The sequence below is a fragment of the Rhea pennata genome, chromosome 9 (assembly GCF_028389875.1).
Source record: "Rhea pennata isolate bPtePen1 chromosome 9, bPtePen1.pri, whole genome shotgun sequence".
In the NCBI taxonomy this organism is placed as follows: Eukaryota; Metazoa; Chordata; class Aves; order Rheiformes; family Rheidae; genus Rhea; species Rhea pennata.
This window is the reverse complement of record NC_084671.1, coordinates 26,409,789-26,431,257: the sequence shown is the minus strand read 5'-3', so window position 1 is coordinate 26,431,257 and position 21,469 is coordinate 26,409,789. Positions and strand designations below refer to the sequence as shown.

General features: G+C 43.8%; 1 protein-coding gene across 4 annotated transcripts in view; it reads left to right on the top strand.

Moving 5' to 3' along the window:
• Positions 1 to 3,321: 3,321 nt before the first annotated feature.
• DGKD (diacylglycerol kinase delta) overlaps positions 3,322 to 21,469 on the top strand; it is a 66,614-nt gene continuing 48,466 nt past the window's right edge. For 2 of the 4 annotated variants that reach the window (XM_062583267.1, XM_062583266.1), the window contains exons 1-3: positions 3,322 to 3,454; positions 18,580 to 18,690; positions 19,359 to 19,439. In XM_062583267.1, coding sequence (XP_062439251.1) covers positions 18,598 to 18,690; positions 19,359 to 19,439 — 174 coding nt within the window. In that variant the 5' untranslated portion in view covers positions 3,322 to 3,454; positions 18,580 to 18,597. The remainder of the gene's footprint in view (positions 3,455 to 18,579; positions 18,691 to 19,358; positions 19,440 to 21,469) is intronic. The other 2 variants (XM_062583268.1, XM_062583270.1) reach the window with 1 other exon arrangement.

Here is a 21,469-nt window from a genome sequence, read left to right as displayed (position 1 = left end):
GAGTGAGGTATGATGCTTGCTTTCTAACAATATGCTTAACAGTTAAGTTATTAAAGATGAATGAGATAAATGTGCAACGCGCATGAATTTCTTAGCAAAGCTACCTATAAAAATCACCCAGTGGAGAACTGCTAGCCTGGACTGATCTGTATTTAGTATAGTTTCCTGTATGCAACAGTGCTTCAGAAGAAGGTGCAATAAAATTAGGGAGGAAATTATGGGACAACCCACACTGAGGAGCCTTTCCTAACATCTGTCTGCCAGAGGTTGGTCTCTGCCCTAAAAAATGAGTTTGTATTCTTTGCAAACTTTGGCCTTGCTTGTTGATCTGGATATTCTTATTATGCGTGTAAATGTCTAATCCTTTCATGAATCTGTTTAGACTCTGGCTGAAGCAGCTAATTATATTTTGCATGTAAAAAGACAGGTATTTTCTTTTTCTTGCTTTCTGCTCTAACTTTGTGTTACTTTGTCTGGTTTAAACTCTCTTGCAAAGCCTGAACGCAGGGCCTATCTCAATTAGTATAAACTTGTGTTTCCCACCCTACACATAGGAAAATGGAATTAACAAGCTTCCCATTTAGATCCTAGCTAACAGCAACAGGCCCTTAGCACAGAAGAAAAGCAGGGAGACATTTTAGAGATTTTCTCCCAGCGGGAGTGGGACTCTTCATGAAAGCTTGCTGTAAGCAAGTTGCACTTCCGTCCGGCTCAGCCTGCAGAGGCTATGGACACTGAGCTTACCCACTCTCTGGCTTTCATTTCTGTAACTATAGCAAGCTAAAGCAGCCTGCTCTGGAGAAAGCGTGGGCTGCTCTCGAGCTTTTCTGCAGAACCACTCTATATACAGGCCTCATTTTTTGAGATGAGGTTTTCCTCTGTCTTACTATCATCATCATGGTCACAAGCCCCATTTTACAGATGGTCCAAAAGCTTAAATGAACAGCTTTACATGTGGCTTCTAACACTTACAAATAGATAGTTAAAAGCAAAGCTTTCTCCTGTTTTGCTTTATCGTGCTCTCTGAACTGGGCTTGATTAAGATGCTGAAGGGAGTGAATTAAAGAACACAGACGATTTTGAAGTTCAGTCAGTGCTCTCACTTGATACCACCTGTTAGTCTGTTTGGCTTCATTTGTCACAGGTGTCTCATCTTAGATGAAGTTGCAAGAGGCAGTATGTTCAGTCTCTTTTTTTTTCTAAGTGTTATAGCCTTTGCTGCTGAAGAATGGTGCTACTATTTCCAGCTATTCCTGGTCAGTATAATTTTTGTATGATTTCAACTTTGACTTTGAGGCAGGGTCAGGCTTCTGTGCCTAGGTTTCTGGAAAGGCCTTTCTAATAATTGCTCTACTAATTTTATTACTAATTTTTTGGTGACTCAAGAGAAAGACACACTAATGCAGTAGGGTTGAACAAAAGGTTAGCAGCAAAAGGCTGATAGCAAATATGCTGGCCTCAGAGAAAAAGCATTTAAAGATATTCACAGGAAAGGGGGAGGACAGTGTGACAGTCTTCCCAATCTTGTCCAGAAGTGTAGCTTCCCTCGCAAAAGTTTTCCCCTCAGTATTCCTGGCTACCAGAACTGTAAATATGGGGATTAGCAAACTAAAAGCTTTTTTGGTTGTGAGTATTTGTATATCAAGCTCTCATGGCACCTCTGTTGCCGACTCTGCTCTCAAATCCATCTGCGGTGATGAGTTCTGTAGACTAATCGTGCAACAAAGTCTCAATGCGCTGTGCTGCAAAAAGGGGTGGAATAGCAATGGTTATGTCAGTGCTTCCGACTTAGCTTAGAAAAGCACTTTCAGACTTTTGACCATTAGCTTAGCTCTGCACTGGCCTGCTTGCTCACTTGCCCAGAGAAGGAGCAAACGCTTTCTGCTGGCTCCTTCAGCTTCTCTTTCTGCGAGCCAGGCTAGCCTTGTATTTCTCTGCCCTTTAGTCAACAGCTGCTGACCTCTATCAGTAGAGAAGAGGACTTTAGCTGCAACCATTTGCCTTTTATCTTTCCTTTCTTCTGATTCTGATGTTACATGATCCTCTAAGAAGTCAGACCTGTAGTCTGCTAGTCATATTTACAGCTGGAAGAGAGTAATCCAGTTTCCTGACCCTCTGCCTTTGATGTGATGGAGTCCATTTATATAACAGACTGCCAGCCCGCGGAGAGTGATAAGGCCCGAGAACGATAGCATCTATGAAATTGCCTGTAGTGAGCAGGACTTGCATCAAATATACGGCCTCAGTGCTTTAGCTGTCTGCTGAAGGTACGAGTTTGGTGACAAATGCTTCTTTTCCCCTGCTCATCTCCATGAAATCCCAGCTACATAGCTGTGGCCAAGGGATGCTATCAACCAGGCAGCTCTCTGAAGGCAGCTTCCTGGGGATCTGGGTATTAGAGAGACAAGTGCTTCAGTGCCGAGTTACCTAATGCTAACAGCACTTCTGAGAAATGGTGTGTGCAAAGGCTGAGTCAGGCAAGAATGTTTCTGTATTGAAAAACAAATGCTGTTTGGCATCAGGAACCTGCTTTGACTCTGAGTAGGTGGGAGACAAGGAAAGCCAATTGCTGTCATTTAGCAGCATCTGGTTAAGCAGACACTAAAGCCAGATTTGCAGGGGCTGGTGGGTTTTAAGACATGGGTGGAAAGTACCTTTTCTGTGGAGGAGGCTGGTTAAAACGTATCTTAACTAGCAGCAGAAACGAAGCACTCTAACTTGCCTCTGCGTGATTTACCCCACGGTATTTTGTTAAATACAGTGGCAGAATTGAGCAGCAGAAACAACCACAAGAATCAAGGAAAGATCCCAGCTTTTTAGCTCACATTATCAAAGGTCTGAGCTGAAAAGCTTTACTCTGGCCCTGAATAAAGACACCCTGGCGTTTGGACCAAGCAGGACAAAGAGCGGTGAGACGGCTCATTTCCATTTGCAACGCAAGTCGCTTAGGTTCGTGCAAAGCTTTAATATCCTTCCGAGGGCTGGGTTACTTCCCTAGCCATAAACTCAAAGAGGGGAGCAGTCCTGCAGGAGGCTGCCCCCAACGGCTGCCCCCAACGGCTGCCCCCAACGGCTGCCCCCAACGGCTGCCCCCAACGGCTGCCCCCAACGGCTGCCCCCAACGGCTGCCCCCAACGGCTCGCGAGGCGGGGCGGGGCGCCGCCGCCAGGGGGCGCCGCCGGCGCGGCGCGCGGGCGGGCGGGCGGGCGGCTGCGGCGCGCGGCGGGAGGGGGCGCCGGCCGCGCCGCGCCGCCGCGCTCGGCTCCGCTCGGTGCGGTGCAGCATGGCGGCGGCGGGCGCCGCGCAGCCCCAGCCCCAGGCCGGGGCGGTCGCCGCCGCCGCCGCCGCCAGCGCCGCGGCGGACGAGTCGTCGGACAGCGAGCCGGAGCAGGAGCCGGGCTCTCCGCAGAAACTCATCCGCAAAGTCTCCACGTCCGGGCAGATCCGCCAGAAGGTGAGCGCGGCGGGCAGGGCCTCGGGCTCCGGCAGCGCTGCGGCCGGCTCTGCCGCTGCTGCCCTCTCCGTGCCGCCGCCTCCGCCTCCTCTCCCGGCACGGCCTGCGCCGCCGAGCCCCCTCAGCCTTCCCCCTACCCAGACCGCCCCGAGGGACCTGCCTGTGACCCTCCCCCCAAACCTCCCCTCAGGGATCTGCTGGCACCCCCCGCCAAAGCCGCCCCCCCAGTCGCCCCCGAGGGACCTGCCCGTGACCCTCCCCCCAAACCTCCCCTCAGGGATCTGCTGGCACCCCCCACCAAAGCCGCCCCCCCAGTCGCCCCCGAGGGACCTGCCCGTGACCCCCCCCAGCCACCCCGAGGGACCTGCTTGTGACCCTCCCCCCAGGCCTCCCCTCAGGGATCTGCTGGCACCCCCCGCCAAAGCCGTCCCCCCCAGCCACCCCTGAGGGACCTGCTTGTGACCCTCCCTCAGGGATCTGCTGGCCTTTCCCCCTCCCCCCCCCCACTGCCTCGAGAGATCTGCCTGTGACCTCTCCCCCTCCCCAAGCTGCCCCTGAGGGACCGGCCTGTGACCCTCCTCCTCCCCACCCCAGCCCGCCCCTCAGGGACTTGCTTGCAGTCTCCCCTAGCTGCTCCTGGATGTGCCAGCAGCTCCTGCCAGCTGCCCCTCAGGGATCTGCTAACAAGCTCTCTCCAACCCCTCCCCCCAGAATGCTCCTCGGGGATCTGCAGATCCCCCCCACCTAGACATGCTCTGCAGGAACCACCTTAACAAACTACTTCTTAGTGGCCTGTGAACAGCTACACCCCAAATGCCCTTCATAGGCTGCCAATGATACCCACCCCCCAAACTGCTCATAAGAGGTTCTGACAGATCCCTGAAATGGAGCCTCCACCACTTGGCAGGTTTCTCCCCCAAACTGCCTGTGACCCTGTGGGAATCTTCCCAGATTGCTGTCTCCATAACCCAGTTATCCCCTCCTCACTGCCCTGCTGTTCGGGAGAGCCCCTGCATGGCCTCATCTCCCTGTTACTTGTGTCCTCCTCCACTATCACTTTCCTAAACCTCATTTCTTTGGCTCTTTTAGACATTGTACAAAACATTTGTCTCAGGTTCACAGCTCCTGTGCTCTGAAAGGTGCAGCCCTTGCTGTTATCCCCTGCAGTCCTTGTGTACTTCCCTTGACATACTCTCTTTAATGGCTGCGTCCCCATTTTCTTCATTTCATCCCTTGCTATTGTTCCTTTCTGAAGCCACATAGCGATGTTGTTTAGCCTCGTGCCTGGTCTAGCACTGGTCTGATGGCTGGTTAGTCTTTGTTCCCAGCTTCTATTTCTGCCCTACTTCACCTCCCTGGTTGGGTAGCAGGCCTTTCCACCCTGACTCCCTTGGCCTAGTCAGGCAGTACCCCTTTTGGGCTTGTTCTGGGCTGGTTATGCCATTGTGAGGGGCACTGACAGCATTCTGCTCCCCAGAAGGAACTGGAGTTCCTCTGTATTGTTACCATAAGAGAAGATGTGAAGATTTCCCTTAGCCTGAGGCTAGGAACCACCCATAGGGAGTTACCCTCTTCTGTACTATTTTTACTATAGCTGCCTGATTTTTCTTTGTAGCTGTTGAAATCCTCTATAACCCTTGGGTTGTTGTGTGACATGTCTTAGAAATAACAGCTAGTTGTTCTTCTGCCATCAACTTACTGTTGTCTCTGAGGCACAGGGAGACACAGTTGCTGCTGTGTGGATGCAGAAGGCTTGTTCAGTGCTGATAACTTCTAGCTCAGTAATGCTTATCTTGTATTTATAGCAAAGGAGAGAAAACACCTCTCTGCATGATGCAGTGTCTTAAGCGTTATTCATAGTGGTTTTTTTTCTGCTGGCTAGTCAGCTTTACTTTCAAACATGTACACATCATCATTCTGCTGCTTGTGATCATTTTGTTATGTTGGTCCCCAGTACTAAAAGCCCCTCGAAAAAAAGTTGTCATGTATGAAAATTGTTTACTCACTTCATTACACATGGCGGATTTACTTCCTTCATCTGCTACGTGTTGCTGACCTTGTAATTTACTTCTTGAATTAAGACATTGAGGATCTTTGCTGTGTGGGTGAGGTGGTTCTTTTGGCTACAACAGGGAACAGCGAAGCCCTCCGAAGGAGTTAATGCTCACTGAATCGAGCACATCTCAGTCGTGCCGTAGCACCAGGTTACCTGATGTAATTGGTTCATCTGCTTTAAAAAATAAGTCTTTTGAGGTCTCTTCCTGCTCACAAGTGCTAAATATCAGAAATGCTTCTGCAGGAGACTGGATGAACCTTGTGGTTTCTTAATACCATTTATGGCGGAGGTCCCATGTGAGTAAGAAGGAAGGATGCAGTAGTCTACTTTAATATCTATGTATTGTTGTCAGTGATGAGAGCAAGGACAAAGACTTTTTCAGTGATAGAATGGGAACTCTTGCTTAAAACAGGATGTTGGGATGCTAAGGTAAAAGGTGTACTGGATTTTACTTTTGTTTGAATGCAGTTGAACACATCCCTACATCTCTACTTAATCATTTGCAATGTTTTACATCATTTCCTGCGTCAGCATGACTGGAAAAAGCTTAAACCAGCCATTTGTACTATGTGAACATAAACACGTTAAGAACAAGGATTATAAACAGATATTGTCCACTGCTATTAAGCCTCCTGTGTGTTAATCTGCAGAAGACCTTCAGCTAAACAGTGTCAAATTTTCCAAGTAAAACCAGGTATTATGGTATCAAGGACTGATTTGTTTTGTTACTGTTGACTTCTTTCTATTTCATCATCTTCTCTGCATGCTGCTGCATGTGAGCTTTTTCTTGCCCTTAAGGCAGGGAGCAAGAAAACACTGCGGGTAATTATAGTTCTGATGAGGCATGGAGAAGCTTGCTTCCTCTATAAAGACAGACCTAGTTTTAAATTTAGCTATTGAATGACAGAGAGCAGACTACTCAAAGTTGTCAAAGCTGTTGGACAGGTCTGTCAGAGTGACAGTAAAGAGATGCAGGGAGGCTTTTACTTCACCTGAGGATGTAAATCTCTTCTAACCACATCTTTTGCTGCAGTTAGCTTGAAACCATGCCTGTAAGTACAGTGAAATCACTGTAGAGCTTACTGTCATCACAGCTTGAGTACAGTATCTGCTATAACCATGCAGTTCCTTTGAATTTACTTGTTTGTCGTGGTCAGTCTCGCACACTTTGAAGATAAGTTTTATTTCCTCTGATCTTGTCATCTGCTTTCCTAAGAAAAACTGTGAAATAAAACTTCTTGCTTGCAAGACCATAAAACTTCAACTGACTTCTTTCTGAGCCACCAGTTGCCCAGCTGCATTTGACTGCAATGTGTTGGTAATACTGCGAGGCAAACAGAATTGTTTGAGGTCATAGATAAAGGAACGTCGACATGCAATGTCTGAAGGCAAATCATGGTTAACATCTGTTTAACTGGAAAATTCATCCCTTGTGAAGATGCAGGGAATAGGGGCAAGACAAGTTTCTGAAAAGTAAAATACTGTGTTTAGTGTACTTGTCTTTCTACCTTATTATTTTGTGAAAATTTTTCCTAAAAAACAAGTATTTTTAGCAGTCTCTTAGTGATTCTTATTCTAGGGAAAGAAGAAATCCTAGTATGACAGAAAAGCTGTTAGTGTCACTGCTGTTGTTGGAGTCTGAGCTGGGAAAGAAGTAAAAACTGCATACAGTGCTTGATCAGCTGTTTTGAGACCTGTCGGACTTGTACCAGTATCAAGATATTTGGAAAAATGCTTTTAGCCCCTTTTCTGGTCTCAGGCTGGCATTGGTGTAGCAAGAGAAACTCGTGGTCAACTAAGCTAAATTATTTTTGAACAGATGGGTAAAAGGGAGTTAGGAGGGAAGAAATGAAATAGAGAGGGATGAAGATGTGTGTGAGGAAGTAGGACACAAGGAGCCGCACTCGCAACTTCTGGGCAGTGTTTGGGACTCAGCTGGAATCAGCTGAGTGCTAATATCATCTTAATTGTGGCCTGGCTTGGATGAAGACACAGTAACATCAAAAGTGGGCTTGGGAGGCAAGGGTGTGGAATGCAAGAGCCCTGCTTGTCGTCCAGGCCTTGGCAGTAAAGCTCACTTCTTTCTGTGCACGTGGCCCTTCGTTCTAAGTGTCACATTATAAGCCTCAGAAGCCAGGAGACTGAATGGACTCGGCAGTCCTCTCGTTTCATTCATCGGATAGGTCTCGTTTCCAGCATGCCGTTTTTGGCATGTTGAGATCTCGTTTTGTTTACCAGACAGGATTTCAGCAGTGTCCTTGGGTGGCATCAAGAGAGCTTTTTGTTTAGACTAATTCAGTCTCAAACTTCTGTTTACGTTTATGAGCAATTTTTCTGTAGTGTTTTGGTTTTTATAACCATTTGTCATTACCTTGAACTGTTTTAAGACAAACTTACAGTATGTATTCCAAGAGAATTGCAAACAGAGTGAACGGCTTTACAAGTTTTAACGTAACTCTGGGATACTGGAAGCTGTCTAGCTCCGGTAGCAGAGTGATGTCAGGTTACCTTATACTATGAAAACCAGGGATACATTAACAGGTACTAAGCTATATGCTGTGATGAATATATATTTTTTTTAGAATCTGAATGACCAAGTTTTCGATTTTCTTGCTGTGTAGCTGTCTGTGATGTTGCTGGACTTTTGCACTCTAGAAGGTTGTGGTTCTCTTCCTGATTAGTAGCTTTGAGATCTAGTAGACATCCTGAGGAGCCCAAACAAGAAAAAAACAAGTACTACCTGTTTTTCATTCACTTCTGAGCAAAAAAAAAAAAAAAAAAAAAAAAAAAAAGTTGTTTGTATAAGTCTGCTAACACTAGAAGCCTTGCTGCAGCCCTACTACCCATTCATCTGATACAGTAGTTAATACTGGGGTCTTTGAAGAAGATAAATAGGCTCTTTGAGGGTTAAAAAGTAATATAAGAAATACAAACTTGTTGCTTCTGTGGTGGTGTCCAGTGAGGTGATAGGGGGGCGGAAGTGGGATGTTTCTCCTCACCTTTGTGTGAGTTTCCCAAGCAGATTAAATTGATTGCTCCAACATATGGTAGGCAGCATGAGTGACTGCAGAAAGCTCATTTTATTTCTTCTTTTATACCTAATAAATAGAAGTGTTTATAGATAGAAAAGTGTTATTTTTATTTCTGGAGGGCAAATCTTTCAAGGCTTTCAGATGAGGTTAGAGTGAGGAAACTGAGCAATTTATTGGTTTGATATAAATACTGAAGCAAGAATTATGATAAGAAGTGATGCATTTCAGTAAAGAAACAGTGTAGAAGAAATGTGCCACAAATGAGGAGGGAATTTTCAGGAATTTATGGTTTATTTCACATTCTGTCTGTGGTTTCCTCCACTAAGGCGTACTAAAATGACTATCTGTTTTTGTTGGGCTATCATCTAACAGAATGTTTAAAAGAGGAGCTTTTAGGAGCTTCACATATTGTAAAGTGTAGTGGCTCATGCTTTAGTCTAGGTAGAAACTAGGAACTTTTCACTTAAACCAGAGGGAGCTGTTCAGTTTGGATTCAAACAGAAGAACTGCTCTTTCACAACATCTTGAGAACAGGTTTAAGACTATCAGCTTTCTTGGATTAACACCACAATCAGACTAGTTCTTTCTCTGAGCACTGAGGAAAAGATGGGGTTTTAGCCTGTGTTAAATTGCAGTAAGAACGTTTCTGTTGCTTAACTCAAGTCTATGTTATGTTTTACATGCTCTTTAAGACTCATCTGTTAAGACAAAATTTGGGAAGCCTCCCATTGCTGTATTACCATTGGTGTACTGTGAGTTTGCCTCGCTGCTGGAGATTTTTGGATGTTATGTGAAAGCAACAGCTGTTACTTCCTTTTGAAAAAAAAACAAAACAAAACACAAAACCACACACACTTGTAGCTTTTCTCATTCCTTCTAACTATAGTTCAGGTTCCAGGAACTAAAGAGCTAACATTAAACCTTTGCATGTTTTGAGAACATGGATTTACTTAGACCACATTGCCAAAAAGTACATTGTTGGGCTAGTAATTGTTCCTTCAAATAAAAATAGATATAAAATAAAATGAGTATTAAAGTATGCCTAAATGTACATTATTACTCTTCTCTTTCTCTCTCCCCCCTTCTGTCTCTTTCTCTATTTAATAAAACTAACTCAGATATTTAGAGCACTTCCACCTGGTCAAAACCTGTAGTTATAAAAAAAAAATCATCAATATTTTACTTTGGAAGAGTACTGGATTATAAGTGAAAACTGTAAAATAGCTATCTGCAGATTACCATTTTAGAAAATCTAGTATGCCATTTAAGGCACTGCTTCTTTAGCTACAAATCCAATATTGTTGTTTCTAAAATAGTGGATATACCTACACATTTAAGAGAAAGCAGAAAAAAACATCTTTCTCGCAGTACGGGGCTCAGTATCTGTGCAGTTCCTGGGCTACATGTGGGCAGTAAAGCGGCAATGTGGAAAAGGAGGACCAAAGCCTGCTGCCCTGCTTTCATCCAGAAAGGAGGTAGGTGACTCGCCTGGCCAGAAGACGAGCGCTGCTGAATTAGATAATTGATTAACTCTCTATTACTCCACTTAGTTTTATAGGAAATCTTACTGCCTCACAGTCTCATTGCTAAATTAGAAAATTTTACATCTAATAGCTCTTTTGATGTTGCAGTTTGCTTTTCTGAAAAAGAAAGACTTTTTGGATTGCCTAAGAATCCGCGTAGAAACTAGGAACTCTTCATTAGAACAGAGGTCATTGTTCAGTTTGGATATCAATCGATACATTGTATCAATCTCATTATAGTCGAGTCTTGCAAGTTACTTACTCTCAGAATCTAGTGCGGAGAGGTGATACCATCTCAATTTCCCATAAAAGGAACTGAAGTATATAGCTATTGTCTGAAATGCACAAAATCACATAATGTATCCCCAACAGAGCTGGGAATGAGACAGGTGTTTCAAGCGCCAGGGAAACGTCTGGACCTCTGAGACAGCTGCCTTTACAGTTTCTTGAAAGACAGGAGCGTGGCTGATGCCACAGGAAGAGCACGTTACCTGCTTTTCAAGCTAATCTGTACTGAGGAAGGTCAGAGTGCTCTTTTAGAGCGTGCAGCTCTGTTGCTGAAATTTTATTAAAAAGCAGTGTTCTGGAAACTCATGCCAAGCCCCTCTGTTCTGGTTTGCTGGTTCTGCAGCTGAAAGTTAGCAGAATGGTGTTCCCCAGGCTGCACTAATTTCCCTTGTCGTTGCTGGTGCTGATCAAGATGTCCTGATGTGGTAAAAGGTATCTGCAGAACAGTAAAATAGGGATAATGGAAAACAAACTTAAAAACATTGGAGTTTCCTTTAAGAGCTATGCTAAATGTATGAGGAAAAAGCAACTTAAAAGCCTATGTTGTCTAGTACATAAATAAGGAAAATCTGATAACAATTGTTACAGATGAGATAAAAGAAATAAATCTTAAGATACCTTAGGTATTAATCAAATGGCTGAAGGCCAAAAGCTACTTTCTGCTCTCGATAGTGTAATCCCATTGGAATACCAGTTGAAGTAAAAGGATCAGGATTTCGCCCTGCATCTACCAGCTGCTACCAAATAAGGCTCCCTGCAGAATTCAGTAGCAGAGTTGATGGGAATCCAGACACAGTGGGGGGAAGCTGTGTTCTTCTCTGAGCTGTCTCGACACGAGGGCAGAGGATTCAGTTCGCCTCCTCGAGGTATAACTTTCACTTTCCTGTGTCCTGAGGTCTCCATACCAGGACTTTTTTGCTGGCTTCCCATCCTGCTTGGCCAAGATCTCCATGACATTTAGCAGTACGGGAAGGATGGGGTCGTTACGATTCTGAGGATGAGATCCCCAGCTGTATTCTGGATGTGCCTTCCTTTATTACGCTCTCTGTTCTTGTAATAGCACTGATTGCTCCTTCCCAGCCTGATACTGTTATTTCAGATGGCCCTGAAATGTCGTAATGGTAAGTGCCTGGCTCAGTAGAGGTGCCGGTGGAGTGGGTGGGTGGGCTTGGATGGACAAGGGTAATAATTTGGCTCTTTTTGGGTGACGGAGATCATTATTTAAGTTCTGATGATACCTGCTATAGCATTACAGGTTTCCATGTTCAGTGCTGTGATTCAAAATAAAGTTATATTGCCAGCTTTCAGTGGCAGAGGCAGAGCGATTCTAAATTAATACTAGAGATTTTGCAGTGCTGCTCTGTAAGTGTGTTTGACAGACATATCTCAGATACCTCATAGGAGGTAATGTGTTTTGAATTTTTTTGTGTGAGATATTAATCTAATGCTCTAAGGAAAGGACATAGTTTTGTATGTAATTTAAGGTGGTAGAAAAAATAACAGTATATTTCTCATGCTTGTCCTTAAAAAAGGTTCATGTTTAGTTAGTACCCTATAAAATCTTTATTCCATTCTTAAAGTCTTCAGGTAACTTTAAAAGTGCTACTTTTTGGCTAGCTTTCTGGATGGATTTGAGCCCTTATCTTTTGGTCTTGTTCTAGGTTACTGGGTTGATTTGAGCATCATGCTCGATTGCCATCTTTTGATAAATGTGTTTGGGAAGGCTGCCTGAAGCCTATGGAAAGCATACTGAGGGTTTAAGCAGTTACCATGCCAAGAGTTGTCCACCTATTAACTCATCCTAATTCAGCCTGTACTAGTGTATTTTTTTATCCTCTGTTGTAAGTAGCTGACCGGAGTATTCCTCTGTTTTAAGTGCTTTGCTTGGAGCTCTCTGACTGAGCTCGTTTTCCCAGGGAGCTGCACGCTGATATGCTGGTATGTTATATTTCCTTTCCTGTATATCTTTCTGCATGCTTTCAGAGTAGTTTTCATACATTAATTTGTTCACTTTAGGTCTATGAGTGCTCATCTGTTTTAAAACAGAATCATTCACAATACTAGCACCTGAATAGTGTATTGACAAGATGCTCTTTCAATGACCTATTCTTCATTTACTTGGTGCAGTATTAAATAATGAGGAATGAACTTGTTTCAGCCGTTTGTTTATCTGTAGTAAGGCAGGTTCTAACTCAAGATTGATTTCAGGATTTTATTTGATAGAAACTCCTGTTTTTCACCACCAATTCAGGGAATAAATTTGCATTTCCTGTTTCAGTGACATCTCAGCTATGCTGTCTCCAGATTGCTGCACACTCTGCTGAATTCTGCTTGCCTGCATACTTATCGAGAGGCTGTGCTGAGAAGTGCCCAGCTAGCTGGCAGAGCTCTCCTCTGGCCTCTCAACTGGGTACACAGAGTGCAAATAACGAAGCAGAGCTGGAGATTATAAGAGAGAGAGAATTGGGAAGATGACTGTTAGGGGAGACTTTGCAGACCTTCTCATGTAGTGGTCTAGAGGTCCATGCTGTAACGTGACATGGGTACTTCCCAGTTTATAACACACTGATTATTATCATTTTGTTTTAATAGCCTGTGTATACTAGAAGCCTAGGCAATACCCCCTTTATCAGTGGAGAACTTGGCTTCTGTTTTGGACCACTGATTTGCAGCCCTAGCTTCTATTTTGACATTTGATTCCTGAGACTGACCTCTGATTTTCTTTTCTTTTTTCTCCCTCTTTCTACAGTCCTTTTGTTGTAATGAGTTCACATAATGTCTTAGCCTTTTCATACCCTTTCAAAACCCAGAAAAAGACTGAGTTGCTGGATTTTTTCACTTTTCCAAGGCTCAAGTGTATGCAATGTAGAATTCCCAGTCAAGACTAAGACTAGCAAATGCCGTGTTCTCTCTTATATATCTGTATAGCTCTCCATGCGTCCCATTCTCAGAATTGCTTTACTGATCCAGATTCCCCCCCTCTGAGCTTCCTGAAGTTGATTTCCAGGGTGTGGCCACTGTCTGGTGGAAGGATGTTGCTGTTGGATTAGCTTGTTAACCCCTAGCCTTTTGACCTGTCGTGTCTTATTCTACATGATTCGTTAGATTTATTCCCTTAGTTTCTTTATTTACTGTATTTCATTTGATTTGTAAATAATTATTAATTCTGTGTTTATGACCACAAAGAAGTTATATAGAACCAACTACTGAAACAGTTTTACCCACAACGAGGTACAGCACTCCTAATTTGTACCTGCCCTAGCTTGGCAACCTGACCGTGTTTAAAGTGACTGCAGAGCTACTCCTATCTTTTTGCTACATCTCACCTGGAGTCAGGGACTAGATGAAGTTGCTTGATTCCTGGGGATCATCTGCCTGCCTTATAGAAATGCCTTAGCTGACATAACTAAAGATAGCTGATCAGTTTTGCATACAGTTTTCTTTTTGCTCTTTTTCTATGCATTTGGCTCTTTCTTTAGTTATTTATTTGTTGTTTGGCATCAACACCCTACTTAACATTTTATAGTACATAAAAATAAAAACAGTCTGTGCCCTGGAGTCTTTACATTCTAAAGACACATGGAATATAGAGAAATACAGATGTTGAGGACTTTAGTATCTGAGCTTCTTTAGTTGCTGTTTGGATAGTTTTGAATGAGTTTGCTTTTACCTTTCTTGCAGTTATTTTCTATAGAACTTTGGAAGGAAGTGTCACTGGAGCAAAATTCTTGTCTCAGATATGCCAAACTGAATAACTACCCCTAAGAATATGTTACGAGCTGTAAAAGAGACTTTCTATATTGAACACAATTTGGAGCCTCCCTGTGCCAAAGGACACTTGCCAGCCTGACAGCTGGGTACAGTTGATAGTTGCCTTTAGTCTGGCTAGCAGGAGCTTGTTTTCCAGATTAGGAATTTAGTTATCTGAAGAGTCCTAAAAGGTGGGACTACTACTGTGCTTCAGATAGTGAATATTGCTATGCACAAGAGAAAAAGGGAGCAGTTGAAATGTGATGGGATCATTCTTACCTTTTTACTTGAATCATTCGTGCTATCAGTAAGAAAGCAATTCGTCAGCACAGGCTGGTTCTGTCATCTCCTGATATGACTTACTGGATACTGGGACACCTCAGACATGTAATGCTATAAGAAATACTGCTATGTGTTGCTAGTTTTAGGGATGACTGCTCTTAATCGTTTGACTTTTTGTTCTTATGTGCTGGGACTGCACAGTGGGGAAGCACTGAAGCACTAGGCTCTCCCGGCTGAAGTCCTTGATGTAAGTCCTCTGAGCTGTTTGAAACCGTTCCCATTGAGATCAATGGCAAAACTCTTCCTTTTGTCACTTCGTGATTAGGCCTGACTCTTGCATCCATTTTGACACGAGAAATCTGAGAACAGGTTGTTTCTCCTCCTAAGCGGCAAAGTTTTAAATGGGGTTGAGCAATGGGGAAGGGAAGGTTGTGTATTGCTAGCTGTGAAATGATTTTTTTCTGCAGGAAGTCACTTCTCTTCAGGGCCAAAGATAAATAGTGAAATACTAAAAATTTCTCAGACGCTGCCTTTCGGCTGTCTAATCTTGTTCTTTGCGGTGATGTTTAAGGCTTGTTTTGAATTTCCAGTTTGTTAGTAACCATTTTATGCTGTCTTGTAATATGATAAAACAGGTCACTGTTGAAGCAATCAGTGAATTGTTGTAGGATACTTTTCGAAGTGCTGCAAGCCTATGGACTGGTGTGGTATGGCATGTCAAGCTGGATAGAAAATAGTGTGGATAATTCCATAATAAACAATAATGTTTATTTGAGATAGGATACACCTAATCAAACCTCATGGTATGTCAAATGTCGTGGGAAAAGGATTAGTTCTTCCTATAGGATCCACTATACAACACCAAAAAAGCAAATACAAGGCGATTTCATTTTTGTCTTGAAGAATTGCATGGCTAATAATCCGGTCACAGGAGGTCTTGAATTAAAAATGCTACAGAGGCTGAGGAGAAGAAGCAACTATTCCGCTCCCCCCATTTATTTCATTCAGTGTCACTTTGCTGCCAGGTTGAGGTCCTTTCCCCAGTTAATTTTCCTCAGTTGCATTCCTCTGCAAGTAGCAAGTCCTTTGGCTGTAAAATTAAAATAGAGGAGGAGAAAGGCAGCAGCGATGTCTGAATCATTTTATAAAGTCATCTTGATCTTATCTCCAGTCCTTTCCGCCCAAACCCACCAAACTCTTTACTGAGCTGTGTGTCTATAAATAGCACAGCAGCTCTCGTGCAGAGATGGGCAGCTCTGAACCAGAGGCTTGTTTTCTCTGAGCACTGCGTGCACACGAGAGCACAAGAGCTCGCTTCTTACTGGCCTTTCATGTCCGAGTTATGTAGCTGTGAGGTTTTCTGTAGACAGAGACTGGCAAGTGACATAAACTGCTGCTTAGGGAGGGGCAAGGTGACCACTGGGTTGTTGCCTTTTGGTTTAAAAAAAGAGGGGAGGGGGGAAGAAAAAGAAAGTGCTGTTGGAAGGAGGAATGGAGGCATGCACGTCCTGTGCAAAGGTGAGTGACCCCTGGTGAGGTGGAGGGAGCAGGCCGGCGCGCAGCTCCGCCGGGAGCGGAGCGTGGCAGGTGGGAGCTGTGGGAACCGAGGCAAAGCGGAGGCAGTGAGTTACTGTGCTGGTGGGCTGGGCAAGAGCTCGAGCAGCCGGAGCGCCGCTGCTGGAGCGTGGGGAGTGCGGGGCTCTGGCTGACCCCAGCTGAAGTCTGTCTTTGAATAAGCATAGCAACAGAGCTCTGAAACATCCTCCTGAAATGCTTTTGTGCAAGTTGCTATTTTTTGATCAGGCTCCTGGCTGACTTGGTATTTCTGGGCTTTGCATCCTGGGAGCCTTCCTCAGGATTTTTAATTCCTCGGTTCAGGGCACGGTTCAGGGCTTTTCAGAATTCAGTAGCTAGTTTCTCTGTCTCACTTTTTAATTATATGTGTGTTTGTCCAAGGAATGCAGAGAGATCCCTCCATGTCTCTGTCTTCATCTGGAAAATCTCTTGCCACTTTCCCACTTCCTTCCCTTCAGGCTAAAGCGAACTGCAGAAACGCGTGATTTCTTTAGCAGAGCAATTCATAGGCTGCTGCTTTACCGGTATCTTAGATACACAGGTGCTGCAGCCTAAAGGACCTCATCAGATAGGCCGTATATATGCTCGTAGGACTCCACAGAGTTAGGCAGTACAGTTTGTTCCATTTGGCAGTTGGGAAATGGAGACACAGAGAGTGAAAATGACTTTTGGAGATCTTGGGAAAAGTCTGTGGAAGAGCGAATGCACATTTCCTCGCCCTGCATGAGTGCCTTTAACCTTGGCCTAGCCTTGGGGGGTGGTTCAGCAGAGGATGCTGTTGGCTCAGTCTGGGAACTCCATCTTCCCGTACTGGGAAGCTTCAGGTTGAGACCAGAGCTGCGTTTCAGATCTTTGCATGGCAGCATATAGCACCAGCTCTAAATTACCTTGCAAACTTGTTTCTAAACATCTCTGAAGCATGTTTACCTTAGTCGAGGTAGCTCTATAACAGCTGCAGAGGCCTGCATCTTTCATTCAGGGCTCAACTTATGTGGGACCCCACCTTTTTCCACCTGATATGTGAGTGCTGGCATCACTGTGGTGGTCCAGGCCCTGATATCCGTCAGGCCAGTTTGAAGATGGCTCAGTTGAGCAAGAGAGAGGCATGGGCTGTCAGACGGATGGTTCTTCTTATAGTCAGCACTTTCTTTCCAAGTGCTTTTTGAGGAAACTTTGAGCTTGGCAAGGAGCAGTGTGTGTGGAAAGTATCAAAATCTGCAGCTGTCTCAAAAAGGAAAGGCCCGCATTAGAAATATATATAGCATTTTAAAAGCAAGTTTAGTGCCCTGGAAAGGATTTCTAAAACAACCTAAAGCCTTTGGATCGGTAAGAGCATTTATTTCGTGCTCTGCAGTAGCCTGGCACTGTACATGTAATGCTGTGTTTCTGAATTAACTGATACTCATCAGTTGGCCTGACTCTGTTCTGAACCTGAGCTGCACTGAAACCTCTGGTATGTTAAAGCTGTGTCATTTTCCTGGCATCAAGATACGGACTAACCTGTCTTACAAGATTGTCGGACTGTTTGTTTCCTGTGTTTTAACTGTGTGTTAAACATGGGGCTTCCTCAGTGAGAAATGAGTTTCTAGAGACTACGTTTGTTGGGAGGAAAGTGGTTTTCTTGAAACACTGGGGCATCATATAACATCATTTGCTATTCTTAGCAATACGTTCAATCAGTAATTTGGGGCTGAAGCCTCAACTTTGAATTCTCTGCTCTTTGTCCTTCTGAGCTGCAATTTTTTTGAGATTATTCTGCTCTAGCTGTTGGTGTTCAGTCTCTGTCCTAAGCAAAGGTATTAATAAAATGTATTTGACAAAGCAGGATGAAGTGCATGTGGATTAAATATATACCCCTATATATGCATAGTATGTGAGTGAGCATATAGGACCGCATAATGCTGCTGTGTCAGTCTAGTTCTAAAGCAGTTAAAAAAAAAAAAAAAAAAAAAAAAAAGGAAAAGAAAAGAGGAAAAAAAAGAAAAAAGGCAGTGTGTGTAGACAGTTTTGGCACTCCAGCCCTGGGAAATGGCAGCCAGCCAGAGAGTACTGAGGCAGGGCCAAGACTATCTGAAGAATACCAAATGCTGAAGTTGCATATAGTTCCTTCCTCGCTCTAGTTTCACTCTTCACCCTGTGTGCCTGGTGCTCACTAGTTTTGTGCCAGGTAGATACTGCTAATTTCACAAAGCAGAACTGGAGAGATAGGGCTGATGTACTGTGGTGTGTATGTGCTTCTAATCCAATGCTAATTAACTGAAAGGCATGGTTACCTGCGACTGAAATCCGACCTCAGTGAGTTTAACTGTTATGCTTCCTGCATCATTGTTAAACTTTGAGAAGCTCATTTAAACAGTCGTAAGTTATTATCTTCTTTTCATATCAGGATAGCAGTGGAGATGAGGATAAAACCCTACCCCACTGTGGGTTATGTGTTGCGGTAGTTCAATCTTGATAAGCTAGCCTGCTTATTTGAATGAATTTGTTAAGTATTTCCAGCAGAGGGCACTCGGATTATAGTTCTCCAGCGCCAGTCTTTTTTGATGTACAGTGGGAGAGAGTAAAAGATGCCTGAAAACAGAATTCCTACTTCACCCTTCTCCCTTCCTTGTTTTGTAGACGATCATAAAAGAGGGGATGCTGATGAAACAGACCAGCTCCTTCCAGCGCTGGAAGAGACGCTATTTTAAGCTGCGTGGACGAACGCTCTACTATGCAAAAACTGCAAAGGTGAGGTCATGACAACGCATAGGAGCCGAAGGGAAAAACATCAGTATTGGGTCATTAGAGGCAGGATGGTCTCTGTGAGAAGGCAGAGCTCAGTCCAGAAAAAAGTAACTGCTCTGGAAGCTTTTGTCTTCAGGTTTTATCATGACTAGAGGTTCTCTGTGTTTTGCCTCACACTTTGAAATCCTTGTTCTTTGAGTAAAACATCATGTGGACCTGTGATACTAATTGTTCTGTCCTTTTTTTCCCTCCTCTCTAATTTGTTTTCTTAGGGAGTGGGCTCTGAATCAGTAGAAACTAAAATAGAAGGAGAAAGTATGAATGAAAAGAGGACATGGTGAGGAGAAGGCAAGGATTTATAAGTCAGAGCTACTCTACATCTAGGCTAGTGCCTTGATAGACAGTCCGCTAGATATTAGTCTGGCTCCTTTCACAAGAGCCAAGCCTACAAAATTATTTTTAAAAACTATCCCATAGTAAATGTAAAATTGTTGTGTTCCCCAACTGAAGACAGAGGTAAATTTGAGTACCAGTGTATGAAACTGAACTCTTGAGTCCTTCACGTTAGTGCTGAGCCTTGCTCCACAGACATACTGACGTGTCCCTTTAGGTCTGCTGCTTATACGCTGGTTTCACTGGTTCATTAGAATTTTGATTTTTTTTCCTTCCAGTCCATTATTTTCGATGAGGTGGATCTGACAGATGCCAGCGTGGCAGAATCCAGCACTAAGAATGTCAACAACAGCTTCACGGTAGGATTTATTGCATGGTTTCCCACACTTCTTGTGTCTTTCTCATAATTTCCTTCTCCTTAGCACGGTTTAAAAACATCTAAGCAATCTTCATTGCCTCTCACTTGAGAAAACCCATTTCAATGTGTTTATTGTAAAAGACATTTACAGTTGTGATTGAATACACAAAGACAGTGACAGTAACTAGTAGCAAGTCATGCATGCTTTGGTTTCTGGCAGGAGGAAATGAAATCAAAGAATTCTCCCATTTTGTTCTGCTGTAGGCTTGCTAAGGTCTTTGGAAGGACCAGCAAAGATGAAGCTTCCAGTTTTAATCTACAAGTATGAGGAGTGCAACATTTTGACCAAGCTTCCAAAAATCAGCAAAATCTTAAACATATGTTTCCCTAGAGCAATCATAACTGATCTCCGTGCACATGGAAAACATGTTGTGTTGCTATATGTGGTGCTAAAGCTTTGCCTTCAGGGGTGTTCTTACCTATAAGCTGGTAGAATTTGACAGAATCCATTTACGTAGTGGTAGAGAAAAAATTGTTCTGTTGAGGGAATTAGGAGTGATGTTTGTGACTATGGTGGAGGTCTGGCTACAAAAATTTAGTGTTCCTTTCAGGCCTTAAAATATGTGAACTTTGTCTGATTTTATTTACATGTGGATGTGTGTGTGTTTGTATATGTACGCTGTTCTATATGTGGGGGTAAAGCAAAAGCAGTAACTGAAATGAGTTGCACAGAAGTAACTGTCAAATGGTTTATGGTATTTGTTAGATAAGGAAAATGTATTTAAATATTTGCAGTCTGGAGAGGTGGTGGTGTCACTCCTTCTTTTTCTCCAGTCTTAGTAACTGGGAGAAAAGGTGCTCATGTTCCTGGGGAACAGGTGTTCCCTAAACTCCATTTGGGGAGAAGCCCCATGTGCAGGAAAGCACTTGGAGCCTGGCTGTTTTTGGCCCCAGCATGCTACTGGTGCTGCAGCCAGGGTTGCACAAGATCTGCAACAAGTGGCTGTGCTGGGCAATGTCAAGTGTCAGTGTGAGCTCTGGACTTAACTAACAGCGGTAGCCTCTCTGCAGCTTCACAGAGTCAAGAGGAAGGGCAGAGGAGTGTGAGGAGAAAGGAGACAGTGTTGGTTTAAGGCCAGGTGAAGGAAGAAGCATTCCGGGGGAGAGGGGAAGCTGATCCTGCAGGAGTCAGCTGGTGACTAAGACTAAGCAGTGCGGCTTCTAGTGACCCACTGCTTTAAACAAGCAAATCTAGCAAAGGATATTTCCCTTGTGTAGCTATAGCTTTTGCTTAGCAGTATCTGGACAAAGTAGCTATGGCGCAAACCCTATGTCCAGGTTAAGCCTCGACATTTTCTCTAAGTTTGAAAATACTCTCTGGATCAACACTTGGACAAGCAAGAGGCCCAACTGATTCCAACAGTAAATACTGATATCAGTTATCAGTGTATGTGCATAGAGAGGAAGATTGTACAGTGATTTCTGCAAGGGATACATTTTCAAGAATATGAAGTTGTGATCCTGTCATTAATGTATTTTTATTTTGGATCTTACTTCAGTTCTTACTTCAGACTGGCTTACATGTAAAATCAGTCTTATTTTCCATATGTATGACAGAAAAGTATTGTGGAAGTAAGTGTTATGTTTTGTTTATTGTTGTAGCTGAGAAATATCTAATCTTTGTCAGAGATGTTAGATGCATGTTAGAGACAGGAGGAAATACTTAATCTGTTTGCTGCTCAGATTGGCCCATCTGAGCCCAGCAGTGAAGAGTTACTTCCATGATGATGATACCAGGTTCTGCCTCTCCCCAGCCTTCCCTAGGGGTAAAGAGTATAGGATAACTTTGACAGTCAAGTGGCAGATATCCAGCTAGCCCTGGCTCATAACTGTATCATGGGTGCTCAGGTAAACTTCAGGAAGAATGTCTGTTCTCTCCTAATTTGTCTGTTCTGCCTATTATGGCTCATAGAGGGGTTTGACTGTGGTTTACCATGAGCTATAAAAATACTTTGCAAATCAGAAGGTTGG